Raw genomic sequence first — 18,850 nt, 5'->3', positions numbered from 1 at the left:
CAAGAGAAACGTGGACAGGTAACCAGGCACTCAGCCTGCGGGTAGACCAACCACAAGGTGGCGCTCCAAGTAAGAGGAACTGCCGGGGAGGCCAGTACTGGTTCCTGGGGGACATCTGGGCTCCAAGGGAGACTTCAGGGGAGGCTCCACAAGGATCCTTTCTAGCGGCTATCCCTGCTCTGTGTCGCCCCAGTGAACAAAAGCTACTTACCATTCTCACCTCCTGGGGGGTGGGTAGAGCGAGGGGGTTGAGCCTTGCTGGCTGGCAACAATGGCGGTAGAAGAGAGCCCTGCTGGAGCGAGCGGGAGAACGTGTTAGGGCAGCACTCGGAGAAGCCTGCCACTGTGCACCTGCTGAGAGCCAGCCGGGCGTGGCAGGAGCTGCCCCTTCAATGCCCACCTCCACTGAGTTTCGGGGTGCCAGCAGAGGCCAACTCTGAAACCTGGCCGTTTACAGAGGCTGGGGACAGATGGCAAGGCTCCTCATTGCTCTCTGGTCCTTATTCTGTACATCAAAGCCAGTACTCTGGAGGCATCTTGGAGTTCCCAAGCCCGAGGGAAGGAATGAATTGTTAGACGGCTAACTTGACCGGAGACTAGCTGGGACGGATCAGAAGCTCAAAAAAGAAAACACTCCTGGCAGGGAGAGGCAGTGGTGGTGATGGCTGTGGGCTCGGGCTCTACTACTGGGGTGCAGGAGGCAGGGGAACAGGCTTACCTGCTGCATAGGGTAGGTTGTACTGTGCTGGGAGCAGTGAGTACCCCAAGTGGTGGTGGTGGTGGTGTGTGGACATCAGGCGCTGGGAAGGAGAAGTGCGGGGCCGGTCGACGCTGCGTTCACCCCCGCCTGCTCCCCCGACGCTGCTACAGCTGCCACCACCCCCAACTACCCCGCAGCCTCCCCGATCTCTCTCCTGAGAAGCTTTATCACTTATCTGGAAAGGAAAGCAGACACACAAAAGCACTATAGTGAGACACACCCCCACCCCAGAGAGGTGGCTCGGTCTCATATTATCACTCCTTAATCCTACAGGACACAGAAGAGTCAAGGCAGGGCTAGCGCTGTGGTGTAGCGGGTAAAGCCACGGCCTGCAGTGCCAGCATCCCATTTGGACGCCGGTTCAGGTCCTGGCTGCTCCACTTCGGATCCAGCTCTCTAATGGCCTGGGAAAGCAGTGGGAGATGGCCCACGTCTTTAGACCCCTGCACCCGTGTGGGAGACCGGAGACCCGGAGACCCAGCTCCTGGCTCCTGGCTTCGGACTAGCTCAACTCTGGCCACTGCGGCCATTTGGGGAGTGAACTAGAGAATGGGAGAACTCTCTCTCTCTGCCTCTGCTTCTCTGTCATTCTGTCTTCCAAATAAATAAATAAATCTTAAGAAAAAAAAGGGGATCAAGGCGATGCTCTGGTGGGGCCATCTCAGGTCAGCCCAGCTCCACTGAGGTCTGAACCTGAACTTCGCACCTTCCCCCAGCCCTTGGCGCTGCCTCTGGCTAGCCGCCAGTGCGCACGCACTTCCCTTACCGTGGGAGACTTGCTCTTGTAGTGACTGGCGTGTTGCTGCAAGATGTCCAGGGCTTTGGACTCAGAGCTGGCTTTACAGCTGACACTGGGGCTGGCTCGCGCCTTGTCAGCGTCTTCGCCACCTGAGACCTTGCTGCCATACGGGGAGAAAGAGTAGCTGGAAGGCAAGTAGGAACCTGGAGGAGGACGAATGAAGCGGTTCAGACACGGGAGATGGGAATTCAGCTTCAGCGAGCTTGTTACGCAGGGGTCAGTGATCCTGGGCTCGGGCTGAGACTTTGGGCTGAGATTAGTGGCTTGTGCTTTCTGTACTGAGCTCTGCAGGAAAAATTAGCTAAGGGCTATTAGGAAAATGGCCCTCAGTTCCTGTGGCCAGCTATCCCAGAGCCACTGTTGACCAGTGTCAACAGATTCATCTTGGAGAGGTGAAATAATGAAGTAGCAATTGGGGTCAGATGGCCCTGTGACGCCTCTGAAAATCACTAGCCGGGTCACCCTGAGCAAATTCACAGCCATTCTGAGTTTCCGTTTCTCCAGGATCAAAGGGAGGACATCAATGTTTACTTCACACGGTGGTGAGGATTAAAACTGTGCACAGATCACCAGCACGGTGCCTGAGCCATGGCAAGCACGCCACGAATGGGACTTACTGTTGGCAGATGGGGAGAGCTGACGAGACAGAAAGGGGTACCACCAGGGTAAGGCAATTCCCCACATCATTTGAAAAACACTTGTTCTACTGAGTCTGCCTTCTAACAGGGTCTTCTGGTCAAGGCTGCTGCAAGGTGTGGGGAAGGACATGTCCCGCCACCCCGGGAGCATCCTGCGTGCCTCCCCACCCTAAAGAAATCTCCAGCAGCCGCGGGAACAGCTGCTCTCTCCCAAGGTGCCCAGCCGGACTCCCCACCAATCCAATTCACACTGCGCTGCCCAGCTCTGCCTGCTTTCTGATGGTGCAGCTGAACACACCATTGTTCTGGTTTGAACTTCACTTGGCCCACAGGTCTCTCTCGCTGTACACTGTGAGCTCCTTGGGTGGAGGGAACTAGCCTTCCCCGCCTCGTCTGTATCACCCACAGTGCCTAGCGCACTGCAGACTGTAGAGGAAGCCTTCTAGCTGGAGCAATGGAGGGGAGGTGGCCCCACACACTGACTGGGGGTCATCCAAGGAGCTATGGGTTATAGTGGCCAATTCACAGAACGACACATTCAGAAAAGGGCTGTCATCTAGGCGAGCCCCAGTGAGCCTCCAGGGCTGAGCAGAAACCTCTGGATTTGAACTCTGCGTCATCTCCCGGCCCGGTGAACAGACAGCAGCTGGCCCTGCGGTGCTGTACCTGGGTAGTTCTGCATCATCACAGCAGGCATGCCCCGGTAGCTGGGGTGGTTGGGGTCATAGGACTGGCTGTAGGAGTAGCCGTGCATGTAGGGAATGTAGGACTGGTGCTGGGTGAGGGGGGAGGACACAGGCACATGGACACTTGGCCGGGGCTCCTTGCTCCCAAGGCGGGACTCCTCAGTCGTGGGCAGCTTGCAGTCACTACTTGTGCTTTCCTTCCCATCCTCCTTGGGGACAGAGTCCTTACTCCGACTCCTTTCCTCCTTCAATTTGCGATCCCGCTCCTCCTTCCACCGTTCATCCTCTGACTTGATGTCGGAGTACTTGGCAGGATAAACATATGTCCACATCCGGGGCTCTGCCTCCTACAGCAATCACAGAATGAGGGCTGAGTGTCGCACAGGTAACAGTCCCGGCACAAACACCATAGCCGGTAACGACATGGGGCACAAGCGGATCGTGGCCTCCTCTCTAGTCTAACTCTGGTCCCTCCTGCTTAAAAAGTCTCCTCTGGGGCATCGTGGGGATACCAGGTAAAGCCACCACTTGTGATGCCGGCATCCCATACTGGGTGCCAGCTCATGTCCTGGCTGCTCCACTTCTGATGCAGCTCCCTGCTCATGGCCTGGGAAAAGCAGCAGAAGATGGCCCAGTGCTTAGGTCCCTGCCACCCATGAGGGAGTCCCAGATGAAGTGCCTGGCTCAGCCCTGGCGGTTGTGACCACTCCGGGAGTGAACCAGCAGGTGGAAGAAATCTTCAAGTAAATAAATAAATCTTACAAAAAAAAAAAAAAAAAAAAAAAAAAGAGAGAGAGAGAGAGGGAGACCCCTCTTCCCTCCTCCCCACGCCAAAGGGAAAAAGATGCTGGAGAGAAAAGGAGAGCGCGTCAGAGGACAAGCATTCTGGGAAATGACTGCTACAGCGGCAGAGCCTGGCTCCTCCCAAGAGGCTCTGCCGGCTTCGTTCCTTCAGCGCAGGCTCAGGGTGGGAAGCTGCCGCCCACGTCAGAGGGAGGTCCAGCTGTGCCCCAAGGAGGAAGGCAGACATTCCAAGTCTCACCAGCACAGCCAGGTGTGGAGACTCCCAAGCTCTCGGCTCCAACTCTACCAGGGAAATCCTTTCTGAAGAAACACAGTAACTGACAACTCTACTTTTGACCTACTCTCTTATTCTAAGCCAGGGAGAGACCCCCACTGACACAGTCCTCAGGAGCCCAGCAGTGGAGGAAGCATCAGACTATGGAGAGAGATGGTGGGTTTGAGGACTGGCCCTGCTTTCTTATCACACGCGACAGTCACCTTTTCTGTGTAGGCACACACTGACGTGGTTTATAAAAGCCCGGGACAGCTACAGCTGTGTCCCTCTCCTGCCAAACTCAGTTCCACAGAGCTCTGAGTGGGGAGGGAGCGGAAGGCCTGGCGAACAGCAGTCCCACTTCCTCCCAGGGCAACGCTTTACCTGTCGGTACCAGAGTATCGGATCCACCTCTGCCTGCCGGCCACACTCGGCACCTGTCTTAGCCTCGGTGGCCTCCTTGCCTAGGTGGCCGGCCTCACTCAGCTTCGCTTTAAGGCCCTCCGGGGCCTGGCCGGGGAGTTTGGAGGAGTCGTCGAGCTTGGGGATGATGACCGACTTGGTAGGGTCCGCCCCGGGCTCCTTGGCCTTGCCGGGCCCCGCCTTCACCAGGTCTGTCAGGCTGGGGGCCTTGGTGAGAGTCGGGGGAACCGACGGCTTCTGCTTCCACTCCTCCTTGAGTGCCGCCTCCCGCTCCTTCAGGCCCAACTCTGCCTTCTTGTCCAGTCCCCGCGGCTGCTGCTCCAGGCTCTGCCGCTTCTGCTGCTCTTCGTACTGCTGCCGGTAGGCCGTGTTGGTGCTCAGCAGGTGGGTGTGGTAGCTCTGGTCGCTGTAGCCGTAGGGCGGCACGTAGGCGTACTGGTTGTAGTACAGGGACTGCATGTACATGCTGGGCCGCTGCTGGATGACCGAGGGCTGCTGGCTGGAGCTGCTCAGCTCGGGCTTCTTCTCCTCGCAGCTGTCGCTCTTCGCCTTCCCCTCCAGGCTCTCGGGCTCGTCATCCTTTTTTGTCTTCAGGGCCTGGCTCTCCACTCCTGCCTGGCTGCCGGGGTTCAGGGCCCCTGGGCTGGACTGCGCGTAACTTGGAGAGTAGTAGCTCTCGAAGCCTTGGTAGTACGGCGACTCTTTGCTCTGAGCTTGAGGGGGGAACAGCGTCTTCTTAGCCCCTTCCTTAACCAGCTGCTCAGAGTCCTTCGACTTGACGCTGTCCACCTTGCCCTCCCCGTCCTCCCCAGCGTCAGAGATGTCGGAGTAGGCAGGGCTGTTGGTCTTGACGGAGCTGCCTTCGGCTCCGTTCTGCGTCACCACATGTAAGGGAGTCAGGGGCTGGGTGGGGGTAGTGCTATCGAGGCGGCTGCCGCCTCCGATGGAAGGGCTGGGGGCATTGTCCGTGAAGCTGTAGATCTTGTCAGCCTCAGCCTTGATGCTAGCGAGGCGGCTCTGGTGGGGGTCTGACGAGCCATTGAGGAGCCCCTCCATTTTCATCCCATCTGCCGACGATTCCCTGAAGGGGCTCTTGCCGTCCTCTGCGCGACACACCTTCCCCGGAGTCAGGGGACTTTCCAGTTCCTTTGAAGACTCCTTCTTTTTTTTGTCTTTCTTCTTCTTGTCCTTGGCTGGAGTCAAGGCAGGGTTGACCGTGAACGGTTCTCCCATGACCGTGGGCTTGGGCTGAATGGGCTTGAGCTGGGGACTGCTGGGCACGGCCTGGACCACGGTGGCGGTGAGGCCCGCGGAGGGGCCTGGGTTGGTTGCCGTGAAGGCAGCCGTCTGCAAGGTGTACATCTGCTGTGGGGCGATGGCAGGGGCAATGGGCCGGGCGGACTTCAAGCTCTTGGAAGGAATCTTTTCAGGTTTCAAACCAGACGGTTTTTTGCATTTTTCTTTTTCTACACACTTCCTTTCCAAAGAGTCAAAGGCATCATTGCTTGTTTCATCCATGACCGAGGGCCCGTCATCAGAGCCGTCATTGGATAAGGCCCCGAGGTCTGTGTCCCCTTCCCCACTCAACTTTTTCTTACAGAGGCCTTTTGTGCTGAATTTGCTTGAAGGAGAAGGACTATGGGGCTCTACGAGCCGAACTTTGGGGGTAGCTGAGCGGGCAGGGGACAGGGAACCTTTTTGTGACAGTGCTGCGCCATTGCAGCCGGCGAGGTCTGCGTGGAGGCTGGGCTCCTCCCCATACTCACTGTCCCCGTCTGCTTCCGGCTTGCTGTCATCATCCGTGTGGGCATGAGCTTGGTGGTACTTAAGCCCATTGATGTGCTTGTACTTCTTGTTGCAGTTTGGGTGGGGACAGTCAATCAGGACCGGGGAGGGACAATTTCTGTCCACAACAGTGGGTTCTACCTTGGTCCCAGGGAGGGGGCCAGTGGCTGAGCCCATGGAATTCGTCCGGACACGCTTGCTCCCTTTGGAGTCCTCTGAGCTGGAATTCAGCTCCATGTCTGAGAGGGGCTTGTTTTTTCGCTTATTAGCCGAGGAAGGGCTGGCCTTGACATCCTCCGAAGTGCTGCTGGCAGGTGGGCGATGCTCTGACGAATTCTGGCTGCCCCGACGGCCTTTGCTGTTGGCTCCCGCTCGGGTTTTGCTGCTGCTGCTAGTCCCTTTGCTGTCAGAAGCAGCGGCTGTCTCATTGACAGGTGTGTTACTGTTGGGACGCATGCGTTTGCCTCGACCCCGCCCATTGCGCATTTCCAAGTCACTGGTGGGGGAGTCACAGAACCTTGGCAAAGGACAAACACAACAGGGTATTATTAAGAAGAGACAACATCTTCAAACCAGTTTAGCTGCAGCCTCTCGCCGACCTCTCCAGATGGTGACTACCGTTCTCAGTGAACACGGTCTATTACAAGCATTTCTGACTGTGTGGCCACTGCATTAAGCGGTGAGCTCCTACTGTGCTATCTGCACGCTGGTTATGCCGCTCCCCAATGCTCAGCTTCTGAAGCTGTGCAGAATGTCCCACAGTGCACAGAGCGGTCACGTCTGCGTTTCCATATACAGCCACAGTCATGGTTCCAGAAACAACTCTACAGATAACTAGGAAACCGTGGCCAGGCACGCTAAGTGACTTGCCCAAGTCACATTGTAACCCGAATCTAGCTCAATGCTTTTTACTCTACACAATTTACCACAAAGGAAAAAGGCAGAACAAAGCACCCACCCATTAAGCGGCCCATATCCATGTCCTAAATATGACAGACCATAGTACATGCGTTCTTTGAATGTCTGGAGATTTGCCCCAAGCGTCATTCTGCGATGGCCCAAAGGTTGCTCTTCATGGAGCTTAGTCACTATTTGGGATTAAACCCGGAGCTAAAAGAGGGTTCCTTTGCAGAGCTGAAGATGAGTTTGACTCTCTTGTCCCAGGGGCAACCGGAATAGGTTGCTTCTAAGGCAGTGGAAGCCACAGCTATGGCAGAAAAAAGGTCAATTCTGTCACATACCTCCTTTGGGTCCCTGCCACTGTGGTAGTGTGAGTCTACTATTTCCCTGTCATCTCCTAGTCACTCAGTTTTGGTATCTCTGGATTCTTAGATATCCAGAGCAGAAGTCCTTTCAGTAGGTTTCTCAAAAATGCAAGGACAGGATGTAATGAACTGGTCTTAGCTCACCTGTTTCTGAATCTTATCAGGGTTACTTGTAAATATACTGAATATAGTCTTCAAATACTCCAAGTCTCAAGAGACCTGGTTCAGAATCTCTGAAAACTAGGAGGCATTACCACAAATCCCTAGGTAGAGCATAATCACATCTTAAAAAAGAATCTGGTATAGAGTCAAGAACTTCAAGGAACTTTTCCTTGGGGTATTCCTGTCCATCTTTGATGGGACAATGAGCAGGTAAAGGGTTCTTATTTATCTGTGTAAGTATGTATGTGTGTACATATGCATGCATTTATGTATCCACCTGTCTATCTAAGATGCAGAGAGAGAGAACATGCTCCTCTCTGCTGGTTTGCTCCCCAAATGTCGCTATGGATGACATTTGTCCCAACCTGAGAACCAGTAACCCAAATCAGGTTTTCCACATGGATGAGACCCCAACTACTCAATTACTGCTGCCTCCCAGGTTACAGCAGAAGATGGCCCAAGTACTTGGGCCCCTGCTACTCATGTGGGAGAATGTGGATGGAGTTTCTGGTTCTTTGCTTTAGCTAGGCCCAGCCCAAGCCCTTGTAGCCATTTAGGCAGTGCAGTGAACCAGCACATGGAAGATCTCTCTTTGTCTCTCTCTCTGTGTAACTGCCTTTCAAATAAATAGATAAATCGTTTAATACTGTTTTTATTTTTTATATTTATTTATTTCAGAGAGTGAGGGAGCCAGAGAGAGAGAAATAGATCTTACATCTGCTAGTTTATTCCACAAATGGATGCAAGAGCCAATGCTGGGCCAGGCAGAAGCCAGGGGCCAGGAGCTTCATCCAGGCCTCCCATGTGGGTGCAGGGGCCCAAATACTTGGACCACCCTCCATTGTTTCCTCAGGTGCATTAGCAGGGAGCTGGATAGGAAGTGGAACATCCAGGACTCAAACTGGTGCCCATTTGGGATGCTGGAGTCACAGGTGGCAGTTTAATCTGCTATGCTACAATGTTGCCCCCCCCCCCAATCTTAAAAAAAGCATCTTCCTAAAATTGCAACTACTGGGGTTGATGATGTGATGCAGCAGGTTAAGCTGCTACCAGCATCCCATATGAGTGCCAGTTCATGTCGTGGCTGCTCTACTTCTGCCCAGTTTCCCGGCCCAAGTTCTTGGGCCCCTGTGGTCACGTGGGAAACCCAGATGGATGGATGGAAGATCTCTGTCTCTTTCTGTCTCTCTTTTTCAAATAAATAAATAAATCTTTAAATATTTTAAAAAATAAAATGTTAACTACCAATTTGAATGAATATGATTTGTTAAAAGGACTTACAAATGTGGGAACTGCACCACATGGTGAATCCCTAGGATGCTATCTGCATGCTGGTGGTAAATTATTCTCCAATATTTGGGTTCCCCAAACCCTAGCAAATGAGCACTAATATTAGTAACAAACTGTAAGGTACCTTGGACTGAAATGTCAATCTTAAGGTCAAATTGCAACTTGAGAAGGTCTCTATGAAAAGATCATATGGTCTAACAAAGACAGTATGAAGGGGCCAGTGCTGCAACATAGCAGGTAAAGCCGCCACCTGCGGTGTCAGCATTCGACATGGGCGCTAGTTCAAGTCCTGGCTGCTGTACTTCTGGTCCAGCTCTCTGCTATGGCCTGGGAAAACAGTAGAAGATGGCCCAAGTCCTTGGGCCCCTGCACCCGCATGGGAGACCTGGAGCAAGCTCCTGGCTCCTGGCTTTGGATCAGCGCAGCTCCAGCTGTTGCGGCCAACTGGGGAGTAAACCAGCGGATGGAAGCCCCTTCCCTCCCTCCCTCCCTCCCTCCCTCTCCCTCTCCCTCCGTAACTCTTTCAAAATAAATAAATAAATCTTTAAAAAAAAAGACCATATGAAGATCATATGGTCTAATAAAATTTATAAATGGAAAATGCTCTTGAAGTTAAATTTGTGAGAAATAGCTACTATTGTCAAAAAGCTACATCAATGAATATTCGTTCATTCATAGTTGAGATGTTATGGTCTTGGTCTCAATGTTTCATCAGGAAGAAGCCAGCATTTAACAGCTCCAGATACAAAGCCTTAAATGGGATTTCCTCCCCATTCCCTAACTCACACCCTACCCCTAACACTCTGACACACGATTTACATATTGCTCTTGAATGCTAGATAACTATATGCCTTCCCTTGTCTCTGAGGCGCACTGTCCTGTAAAAGCCAAGTGTAAAAGTGCAGCAGGATGCTGATACAGGGCTCGCTGACTCTAGTTCAGACTCCGTAAACAGAGCAGCTCAGAGCTTACCTTGGGGGCGCCCAGTCATGCCGTGTGCAGTCAAGAAGGGTACCTACATAGGTCTTGTTCCTCCATGTCACATTTACCACCAACATCCCTGGAACACAAGATGGCACAGATATAGACAAGACAAAATCTGCTGGCCACTGGGAAGAGTATTCTGCATTTGAGCGGAATTCTGAGTTCTGCGGGAGGGTTTAGGAGGTGCTCTGGTACCAATGGGACAAACAGGATTGCGCCAGGGGAGTTCCATGGCTACCAGGATCCTTAGGATGCGCAATAATTGTAAAGACTTCATCGTCTAAGGTTCATTTTTTTTTTTTTTTTAAACAGGCAGAGTGGACAGTGAGAGAGAGAGAGACAGAGAGAAAGGTCTTCCTTTGCCGTTGGTTCACCCTCCAATGGCTGCTGCGGCCGGCGCACCACGCTGATCCAAAGGCAGGAGCCAGGTGCTTCTCTCCTGGTCTCCCATGGGGTGCAGGGCCCAAGCACTTGGGCCATCCTCCACTGCACTCCCTGGCCACAGCAGAGAGCTGGCCTGGAAGAGGGGCAACCGGGACAGAATCCGGTGCCCCGACCGGGACTAGAACCTGGTGTGCCGGTGTCGCTAGGCAGAGGATTAGCCTATTGAGCTGCGGTGCCAAGGTTCATTTTCTTAATTAGAAAAATGTTGGCATGAAAATCACTCATTTTAACTGAGCTCAAGTATTTCACTGGATGGCTTGATCACAATTTGCTGCTGATGGACATTATGATTTTGTGCATATTTTCTGATGCCATGAGTATTCTTGAACTACTGTTCAGCTTTTTATTTTACAAAATGCTTTTAAATAGGTAATATAGTCGTACTCCAAAATTCAAAAGGTAGTAAAAAAGTTCCCCAAAAAACTTAAAATGAAGTTTTCCTCCTGTCAACTGTTTTTCTGGCCCCCTTTCTTCAGAAACATGTAATAAACTTCCACAGATATTTTAGCAGATATAAGCATATATGTTTAAACATTCTTCCTTAAATGCTAGCAATATACACACAATATTATGTAATTTAATTTTTTTCATGAACCCATATATTCTGGATCATTCTATGTGAATATGCAGACAGCTTCCTTCTTTTCTCTGGCTGCATCTGAATGGACACCTAGGATGCTTTATTCTTCTGCTATTATAAATAAAGTGCAATGAACAACCTTGTACAAATGTTTGATCTTGTCTGAAAGAATATGTCTATAAGATAATTTTCTGTAGGGAAAGTTTTACAGAACACTTGTATTTGGAGTTTTGAAAAATTGTTCCAAAGAGGATGCACTAAGCTCTAGGTCCATGAATGAAACTCTGTGGATGTCTCTTGCCACTTCCCTTTGGCAACACAGGGTCCTCAAAACTTTTTGATCTTTCTCAATCTAACAGAGGAAAATTTATGCTTCATGCAGTTGTCGTTATTTTATTTTTTTAAGACTTTATTGGGGATGGCACTGTGGTACAGTGGGCTAAGCCTTTACCTGTGGCACTGGGATCCCATACAGGCACTGATTCTAGTCCCTGTTGCTAATCTTCCAATCCAGCTCTCTGTTATGGCCTGGGAAAGCAGTGGATGATCACCCAATTGCCTGGGCCCTTATACCTGTATGGGAGACCTGGAAGAAGCTCCTGGCTCCTGCTTCGGATCGGTTCAGCTTCAGCCACTGCAACAATCTGGGGAGTGAACCAGTGGACAGAAGACTCTCTCTCTCTGCCTCTCTCTGTAACTCTACCTCTCAAATAAATAAATACAATCTTTTTTTAGAAAAAGATTTTGTTTATTACTTTTTTGAAAGGCAGAGAAAACAGAGATTGCCTATCCACTGGTTCACTCCCCAGCCAGGGCTAGGCTAGGCCAAAGCCAGGAGCCAGGAATACCATCCAGGTCTCCTGTGTGGGTGTTGGTGATCCAAGTACTTAAGTCATCATCTGCTGCCTTCTCAGGCACGTCCGCAGAAAGCTGGATCGCAAAGCAAGAGACTTGAACTGGCATTCCAGCATGGTCTGTAAGCGTCCTAGGAGAGATGGAGAAAGATCTATCTGCTGGTTTTCTCCCCAAATGCCCACAATAGCCAGAGCTGGGCCAGGCTGAAGCTAGGAGCTCAGAACCCTGTCCATGTCTCCTGTGTTGGTGGCAGGGACCCAAGTACTTGAGCCATCATCTGCTGTCTCCCAGCGTGCTCATTAGCAGGAAGTTGGATCAGAAGTATAGTAGCTGGAACTCAAACCTGGCACCCCAATATGGGTGTGGGTGTCCCAAGTGGCAGATTAACTCACTGTGCCCCAACATGCAACCCAACCATCCATACATTTAAATTCATCTATCAAATATTTTTCCTTTCTGTGCTTCATTCTCTTAACTTACAATTTTCTCTTTGACTACATGCAGTTCAGAATATATCTAAGGTATTGAATTTTTTTTTAAATTTATTTGAGAGGTACAGTTATAGACAGAGAGAGAGAGAGAGAGAGAGAAAGAGAGAAAGAGAGAAAGAGAGAAAGAGAGAAAGAGAGAAAGAAAGAAAGAAAGAAAGAAAGAAAGAACGAAAGAACGGACGGACGGACGGACGGACTTCCATCCACTGGTTTGTTCCCCAAATGGCCACAATGGGCGGAGGTGAGCCAATCCAAAGCCAGGAGTCAGGAACTTCTTCCAGGTCTCCAATATAAGTACAGGAGCCCAACCATTTGGGCCATCTTCTACTGCTTTTCTAGGCTATAAGCAGAGAGCTGGATCAGAAGAGGAGCAAAAGGACATGATCCAGCATCAATATGGGATGCCAGGCCCTAATTTTTAATTTTTAAAGATTTTTAAACCAATTTGAAAAGTAGAGTGACAGGGAGAGACAGAAATACATCTTCCATTCAGAGGTTTACTCCCCTAATGCCAGTAACAGTCAGGGCCAGCTTAGGCCACAGTTAGGAGCCAGGATCTCCATCTGGGTCTACCATGCGGGTGGCGGAATACAAGCAGTTGAGCCATTATCTGCTGCCTCCCAGGGACATTAGCACAAAATTGGATCTGGGGCCGGTGCTTTGGAACAGTAGGTTAGTCCACTGCCTGCAGCACCAGCATCCCATATGGATGCCGGTTCTAGTCCCTGCTGCTCCTCTTCCAAACCAGCTCTTCACTGTGGCCTGGGAAGGCAGTGGAGGATGGCCCGAGTGCTTGGACCCCTGCACCCGCATGGGAGACCGGGAAGAAGCACCTGGCTCCTGGCTCCAGATCAGCGCAGCTCCAGCCGTTGCGGCCACCTGGGGAGTGAACCAACGGAAGGAAGACCTTTCTCTCTGTCTCTCCCTCTCACTGTCTGTAATTCTACCTCTCAAATAAATAAAAATTAAAAAAAAAATTGGATCTGAAGCAGAGCAGCTAAGACTTGAAGCACATATCCCAAGTGGCAGCTTAATTTGCTGTAATGTAACACCTGCCCCTTGAGTTTTTTTATTTTTTAAAAAATTAATTAATTAATTTAAAAGGCAGAGTTACAGAGAGGCAGAGGCAGAAAAAGAGAGACAGAGACAGAGAGTCTTCTATCTGCTGGTTCACTCCCCAGATGACTGCAATGGCTGGGGCTGGGCTGACCTGAAGCCAGGAGTCTGGAGCCTCCTCCAGGTCTCCAGCACTGGTGCAGGGGTCCAAGCACTTGGGCCATCCTCTACTGCTTTTCCAGTAATAGCAGAGAGCTGGATTGTGAGAAGCCAAGACTCAAACCAGTGCCCACAGGTGTTGGCTTCTCCTGCTACATCATAACACTAGCCCTGCCCCTTGAGCTTTGAGAATTTTATTACTATTATATATATATGTGTGTGTGTGTGTGTATATATATATAATGACTTTTTTTCACTTCTAAAAGTATTTTTCACAACTACTTGACTTTATTTTGTTTCTGGCAATGTGGTTTAAATTTCATTTTACAACTTTAAAGAAACAATTTTAGCCGGTGCCTCAGTTCAATAGGCTAATCCTCTGCCTGTGGCCGCGCCAACACCCCCGGTTCTAGTCCCGGTTGGGGCGCCGGATTCTGTCCTGGTTGCTCTTCTTCCAGTCCAGCTCTCTGCTGTGGCTCAGGAGTGCAGTGGAGGATGGCCCAAGTCCTTGGGCCCTGCACCCGCATGAGAGACCAGGAGAAGCACCTGGCTCCTGGCTTCGGATCGGTGCGGTGCACCAGCAGCAGTAGCCATTGAGGGGTGAATCAACGGAAAAAAGGAAGACCTTTCTCTCTGTCTCTCTCTCACTGTCCACTCTGCCTGTCAAAAAAAAAAGAAAGAAAGAAAGAAAGAAAGAAAGAAAGAAAGAAAGAAAGAAAGAAAGAAAGAAAGAAAGAAAGAAAGAAACAATTTTTAAAATATTTAATGTATTTGGAAGGCAGAGAGACAGAGAAAGGGAGAAATTGAGAGAAACTTCATCTGCTGGTTCAGTCTCTAAGTACTCACAGTAGCTGTTTCAGGCAGGCCAAAGCCAGGAATTTAGGCCAAAGCCAGAACCCAGTCTAGGTCTTCCATGCAGGTGGCAGGGACCTAACGACTTGAACCACTACCTGCTGCCTCCCAGGGTGTGCATTAGCAGGAAGCTGGAATTGGAAGCAGAGCCAAGACTTGAACCCAGAAACTGCAATATGGGATGTAGGCATCCCAGGCAGCATCTTAATAGTTTTATCAAATACCTGTCCCCATTTTATTTTTAATAGGCATTTTTGTTCTTTAAGAACTCTAAATACACTTATTATAGTCTTTTTGACTATAAAATAAATTAATTTCGGTAAGTATGCATTCAAATCCTGATGATTTTTTAAAAAATAATTTAAGGGGCCGGTGCTGTGGCATAGTAAGCTAAGCCCCTACCTGTGGTGCCAGAATCCTATATGGGCATTGGTTCGTGTCCCAGTTACTCCTCTTCCAGTCCAGCTCTCTGCTTATGGCCTGGGAAAGCCGAAGATGGCCCAAGTGCTTAGGCTCCTGCACCTGCATGGGAGAACTGGAAGAAGCTCCTGGCTTCAGATTGGCCTAACTCCAGCCATTGCAGCCATTTGGGGAGTGAACCAGTGGATGGAAGACCTTTCACTCTGTTTCTCCCTCTCTCTTCTGTAACTATTTCTCAAATAAATAAACTTATAAATATCTTAAATGAGAGAATCCTGAACACCCTTTAGTCAGTTTGCTGCAAATGTAACATTTTACAAAGCTATAGAACAATATCCTAACCAGGAAATGGGCATTTATACAGTAAAGATACAAACCATTAAACCATTTCTACCACTTCCCACCTCACCCCCTCATTAGCTCCTGGCAGCCACTAATATGGTCTCTATTTTTCTAATTCTGTCATCTCAAGAATGATATATAAATAAGATCACACAAAAAATATAACTGTAGGACTGGCTTTTTTTCAATCAGTGTCATTCTCTGGAAAACCATTCCTTTTTATTTCTGAGCAACATTCTATGGTTGGATGTGGCACAGTTGTTTTTTTTTTTTTACCATTCACCTGTTGAGAACATCTGGGTAGTTTCCAGTTTTTGGCTATTATGAGTAAAACTGCTATGAACATGTGAATATTTACACAGGTTTTTGTATAAACTTAAGTTTTCATCCCTCTGGCATAAATGCCTATCAGTGCAATCGCTGGGTCCTATTCAAGTTGCAAGTTCAGTTTTTTAAGAAACTGTTTTCCAGAGTTGTTGCACACTTTCACATTCTCATCACAATGCATCAGATTTAGTTTCTTTGTACTCTTGCCAGTTCATGTTTGGTGTTAGCCATTCTGATAGTTGTACAGTGATTCCTCAATTGGTTTAAATCTGTATTTCCCTCATGGCTAGTGATGACAAATATCTTTTCATGTACTTATTTGCCATCTGTGCAGCCTATCTGTTCATGTCTTTTGATTTTCTTGTTTTGCACTGCTGAAGTTTGAGAGTTCTTTATATATTATAGACACTAGGCTTTGCTGGATTTTTCTTCGTACTTCATAGCTTGTATCTTCATCACCTTAACAGGGTTTTCACAGAGTATCTTAACTTTAGGTGAAATCTAATTAACCAGTTTCTTTTTCCTTTTTTTTTTAAAGATCTATTTTATTTCTTCGAAAGACAGAGTTACAGAGAGAGGCAGAGAAAGAGAGAGGTCTTCCATCCGCTGGTTCCTTCCCAGATGGCTGCAAAGGCCAGAGCTGCACCGATCTGAAGCCAGGAGCTTCCTTCGGGTCTCCCATGTGGGTGCAGGGGCCCAAGGACTTGGGACATCTTCCTCTGCTATCCCAGGCCATAGCAGAGAGCTGGATCAGAAGAGAAGCAGCCGAGACTAGAACTGATGCCCACATGGGATGCTGGTGCTTCAGGCCAGGGCTTTAACCTGCTGCGCCACAGCACCGGCCCCCAAATTAACCAGTTTCTGATGTTATGGATAGTATTTTTGGTGTCAACTTTAAGAATTCTGTCTTTGGGGTCTCTCTCTGCCTATCCTTTTCTCTCTCTTAACTCTGACTTTCAAATAAATAAATAAATCTTTTTTAAAAAATGAATTCTGTCTAGCCCTAAATACTAAAGATTTTCTTCTATACTTTTTTCTAAAAAGTTTTGTTTAACTTTTTTTTTTTTTTTTTTTGACAGGCAGAGTGGACAGTGAGAGAGAGAGAGAGACAGAGAGAAAGGTCTTCCTTGGCCGTTGGTTCACCCTCCAATGGCCGCCGCGCTGCAGCCGGCGCACCGCGCTGATCTGATGGCAGGAGCCAGGTACTTCTCCTGCCTGGTCTCCCATGGTGTGCAGGGCCCAAGGACTTGGGCCATCCTCCACTGCACTCCCTGGCCACAGCAGAGAGCTGGCCTGGAAGAGGGGCAACCGGGACAGAATCCGGTGCCCTGACCGGGACTAGAACCCAGTGTGCCGGCGCCGCAAGGCGGAGGATTAGCCTAGTGAGCGCCGGCCCCTGTTTAACTTTGATCCATTCTGAGTTGGTTTTTGTATGAGATTTGATTTCTGCTTGTTCCAGAGGATTAGAACAAGAACTCACCCAAAGAACTGCTGTTGTACATTTGCCAAAATTCAATAGGGCACATTTATGTGGGTCTATTTCTGGGTTCTCTGTTCTGTCTCATCATCTATGTGACTACTGCCACCAGCACCACAGTCGTGATTACTGCAGCTACATAGGAAGTACTGACATTGAGTAGTCTTGATTCTATCATTTATTCTGTTTTTTCAAAATCTGTTTTAGTTTTTCAGGTTTTTTTTCTTTGCCTTTTCATATACATTTTAGAATAATCTTGTCTACATTCATAAAATACCTTGCTGCAATTTTGATAGAAATTCCATTAAGCCAATATACGAATTTGGGGAAAGCTGACACCTTCACTATGTTGGGTCCTCCAATTTGTGATTATAGCATATTTCTGCATTTATCTAGATCTCTAATTTCTTTTTTTAAAAAAGATTTATGTATTTGATATATATAAAATATATGAAATATACACATAAATACATATACATATAGAGAGAAAGAGAGAGATTGATTTTCTATCTACTGGTTCACTTCTCAGATGGCCACAATGGCAAGGTTGGGCCAGGCCAAAGCCAGGAGCCAGGAGCATCATCTGGGTCTCCCACATGGGTGACAGGAGCCTAGGCATTTGGACCATCTTCTGCTGCTTTCCCAGGCCATTAAGCAGGGAGCTGGATTGGAAGTAGAGCAACTGGAACATGCATGAACCAGCACTCATATGCGATGCCAGCATCGCAGGTGGCAGCTTTTACCTGCTACACCACAACATGGGCTCTTAGATCTTTGATTTCTTTTATTAGCTTACAAATCCTGTAGATGTTCTGTTATATTTATACTTAAGTATTTCATTTTTGGGAGGGCAATTATAAATGTTACTGTATTTTTAATTTTAGTGTCCATGTGTTTATAATATTTATTATTTTTTCTTGACAGGCAGAGTTAGTGAGAGAGACAGAGAGAAAGGTCTTCCTCCCATTGGTTTACCCCGCAAATGGCTGCTACGGCCGGTGTGCTGCACCGATCCGAAGCCAGGAGCCAGGTGCTTCTTCCTGGTCTCCCATGTAGGTGCAGGGCCCAAGGACTTGGGCCATCCTCCACTGCACTCCCGGGCCACAGCAGAGAGCTGGACTGGAAGAGAAGCAACCGGGACAGAATCTGGTGCCCCAACTGGGACTAGAACCCAGGGTACCGGCGCCACAGGTGGAGGATTAGCCTAGTGAGCCACTGCGCTGGCCATGTCCATGTGTTTAAAGCTTGCGTATAACAGACATACAAATGATTTTTTAGATTTATTTTGTATTTTATTGATCTAGTTGAACTTGTGGGGAGCAGGGCCCATCTCCCGCAACATGGCGAAGTAAGTACTGAGACTATCGAGACTAGACTAGACTACTGAGACTATTGAGACTAACTCTATGCGCCTGATCTCCCACAGTATGGCGCTGAGAGGGAGTAAACAAATCTTACACAGCTGCTTCGTCAATTAGCTGATTCCTGATCCAACCTCTGATTGGAGGAGAACAGTGTGCTCAGCACGTGGGCAGCAGAGTACGGATTGGTGGGAGAGGACTATAAAGGCGAGATAGAAGCAAGGGGGCGGGGGTTTGCTTATGCGCCGCGAGGCGCTGCAGACATCTCACGCCACGCGCCAAAAGAATAACAAGAATGCAGACACACACCAAGTGGAATGCTGTTAGAATGCGGTTAGCACAGGAGCGGACTTGAGCGCACAACGCAGAGTCATTCGCTTAAACAACAGCGTCCGGTCCAGTGTCGGTCTCCCGTGAGCCCACGGAGGAGCAACAGAACTCACTTACAATGTAGATAACCATAAAATCTGAAAATAGGAACAATTTTTTTTTTTTTTTTTTGCAAGGCAGAGTGACTGAGGAAGAGGGTAAGAGATCTTTCATCCTCTGGTTTACTCCCCAGATGCCTGCAATGGCTGGTGCTGGGCCAGTATGAAGCCAGGAGCCAGGAACCCCATCCAGGTCTTCCATGTGGATG

At 49.2% G+C, this 18,850-nt stretch overlaps 1 protein-coding gene across 6 annotated transcripts in view; it reads right to left on the bottom strand.

Moving 5' to 3' along the window:
* Window positions 1-18,850, bottom strand: part of ZNF609 (zinc finger protein 609) — a 224,996-nt gene that overhangs the window by 6,313 nt on the left and 199,833 nt on the right. For 3 of the 6 annotated variants that reach the window (XM_051821853.3, XM_051821859.3, XM_089310555.1), the window contains 6 exons: window positions 9,838-9,925; window positions 4,325-6,665; window positions 2,864-3,230; window positions 1,527-1,702; window positions 719-935; window positions 212-293 (listed from right to left, as the gene is read on the bottom strand). In XM_051821853.3, the coding sequence (XP_051677813.3) occupies window positions 217-293; window positions 719-935; window positions 1,527-1,702; window positions 2,864-3,230; window positions 4,325-6,665; window positions 9,838-9,925 (3,266 nt within the window). In that variant the 3' untranslated portion in view covers window positions 212-216. The remainder of the gene's footprint in view (window positions 1-211; window positions 294-718; window positions 936-1,526; window positions 1,703-2,863; window positions 3,231-4,324; window positions 6,666-9,837; window positions 9,926-18,850) is intronic. The other 3 variants (XM_051821854.3, XM_051821855.3, XM_051821856.3) reach the window with 3 other exon arrangements.

The sequence above is a fragment of the Oryctolagus cuniculus genome, chromosome 12, assembly GCF_051225735.1.
Source record: "Oryctolagus cuniculus isolate XC-2025 breed Fujian yellow rabbit chromosome 12, ASM5122573v1, whole genome shotgun sequence".
NCBI classification, from domain to species: domain Eukaryota; kingdom Metazoa; phylum Chordata; class Mammalia; order Lagomorpha; family Leporidae; genus Oryctolagus; species Oryctolagus cuniculus.
Note: the sequence above shows the minus strand (reverse complement) of the source record. Positions and strands in the feature narration are given on the sequence as shown.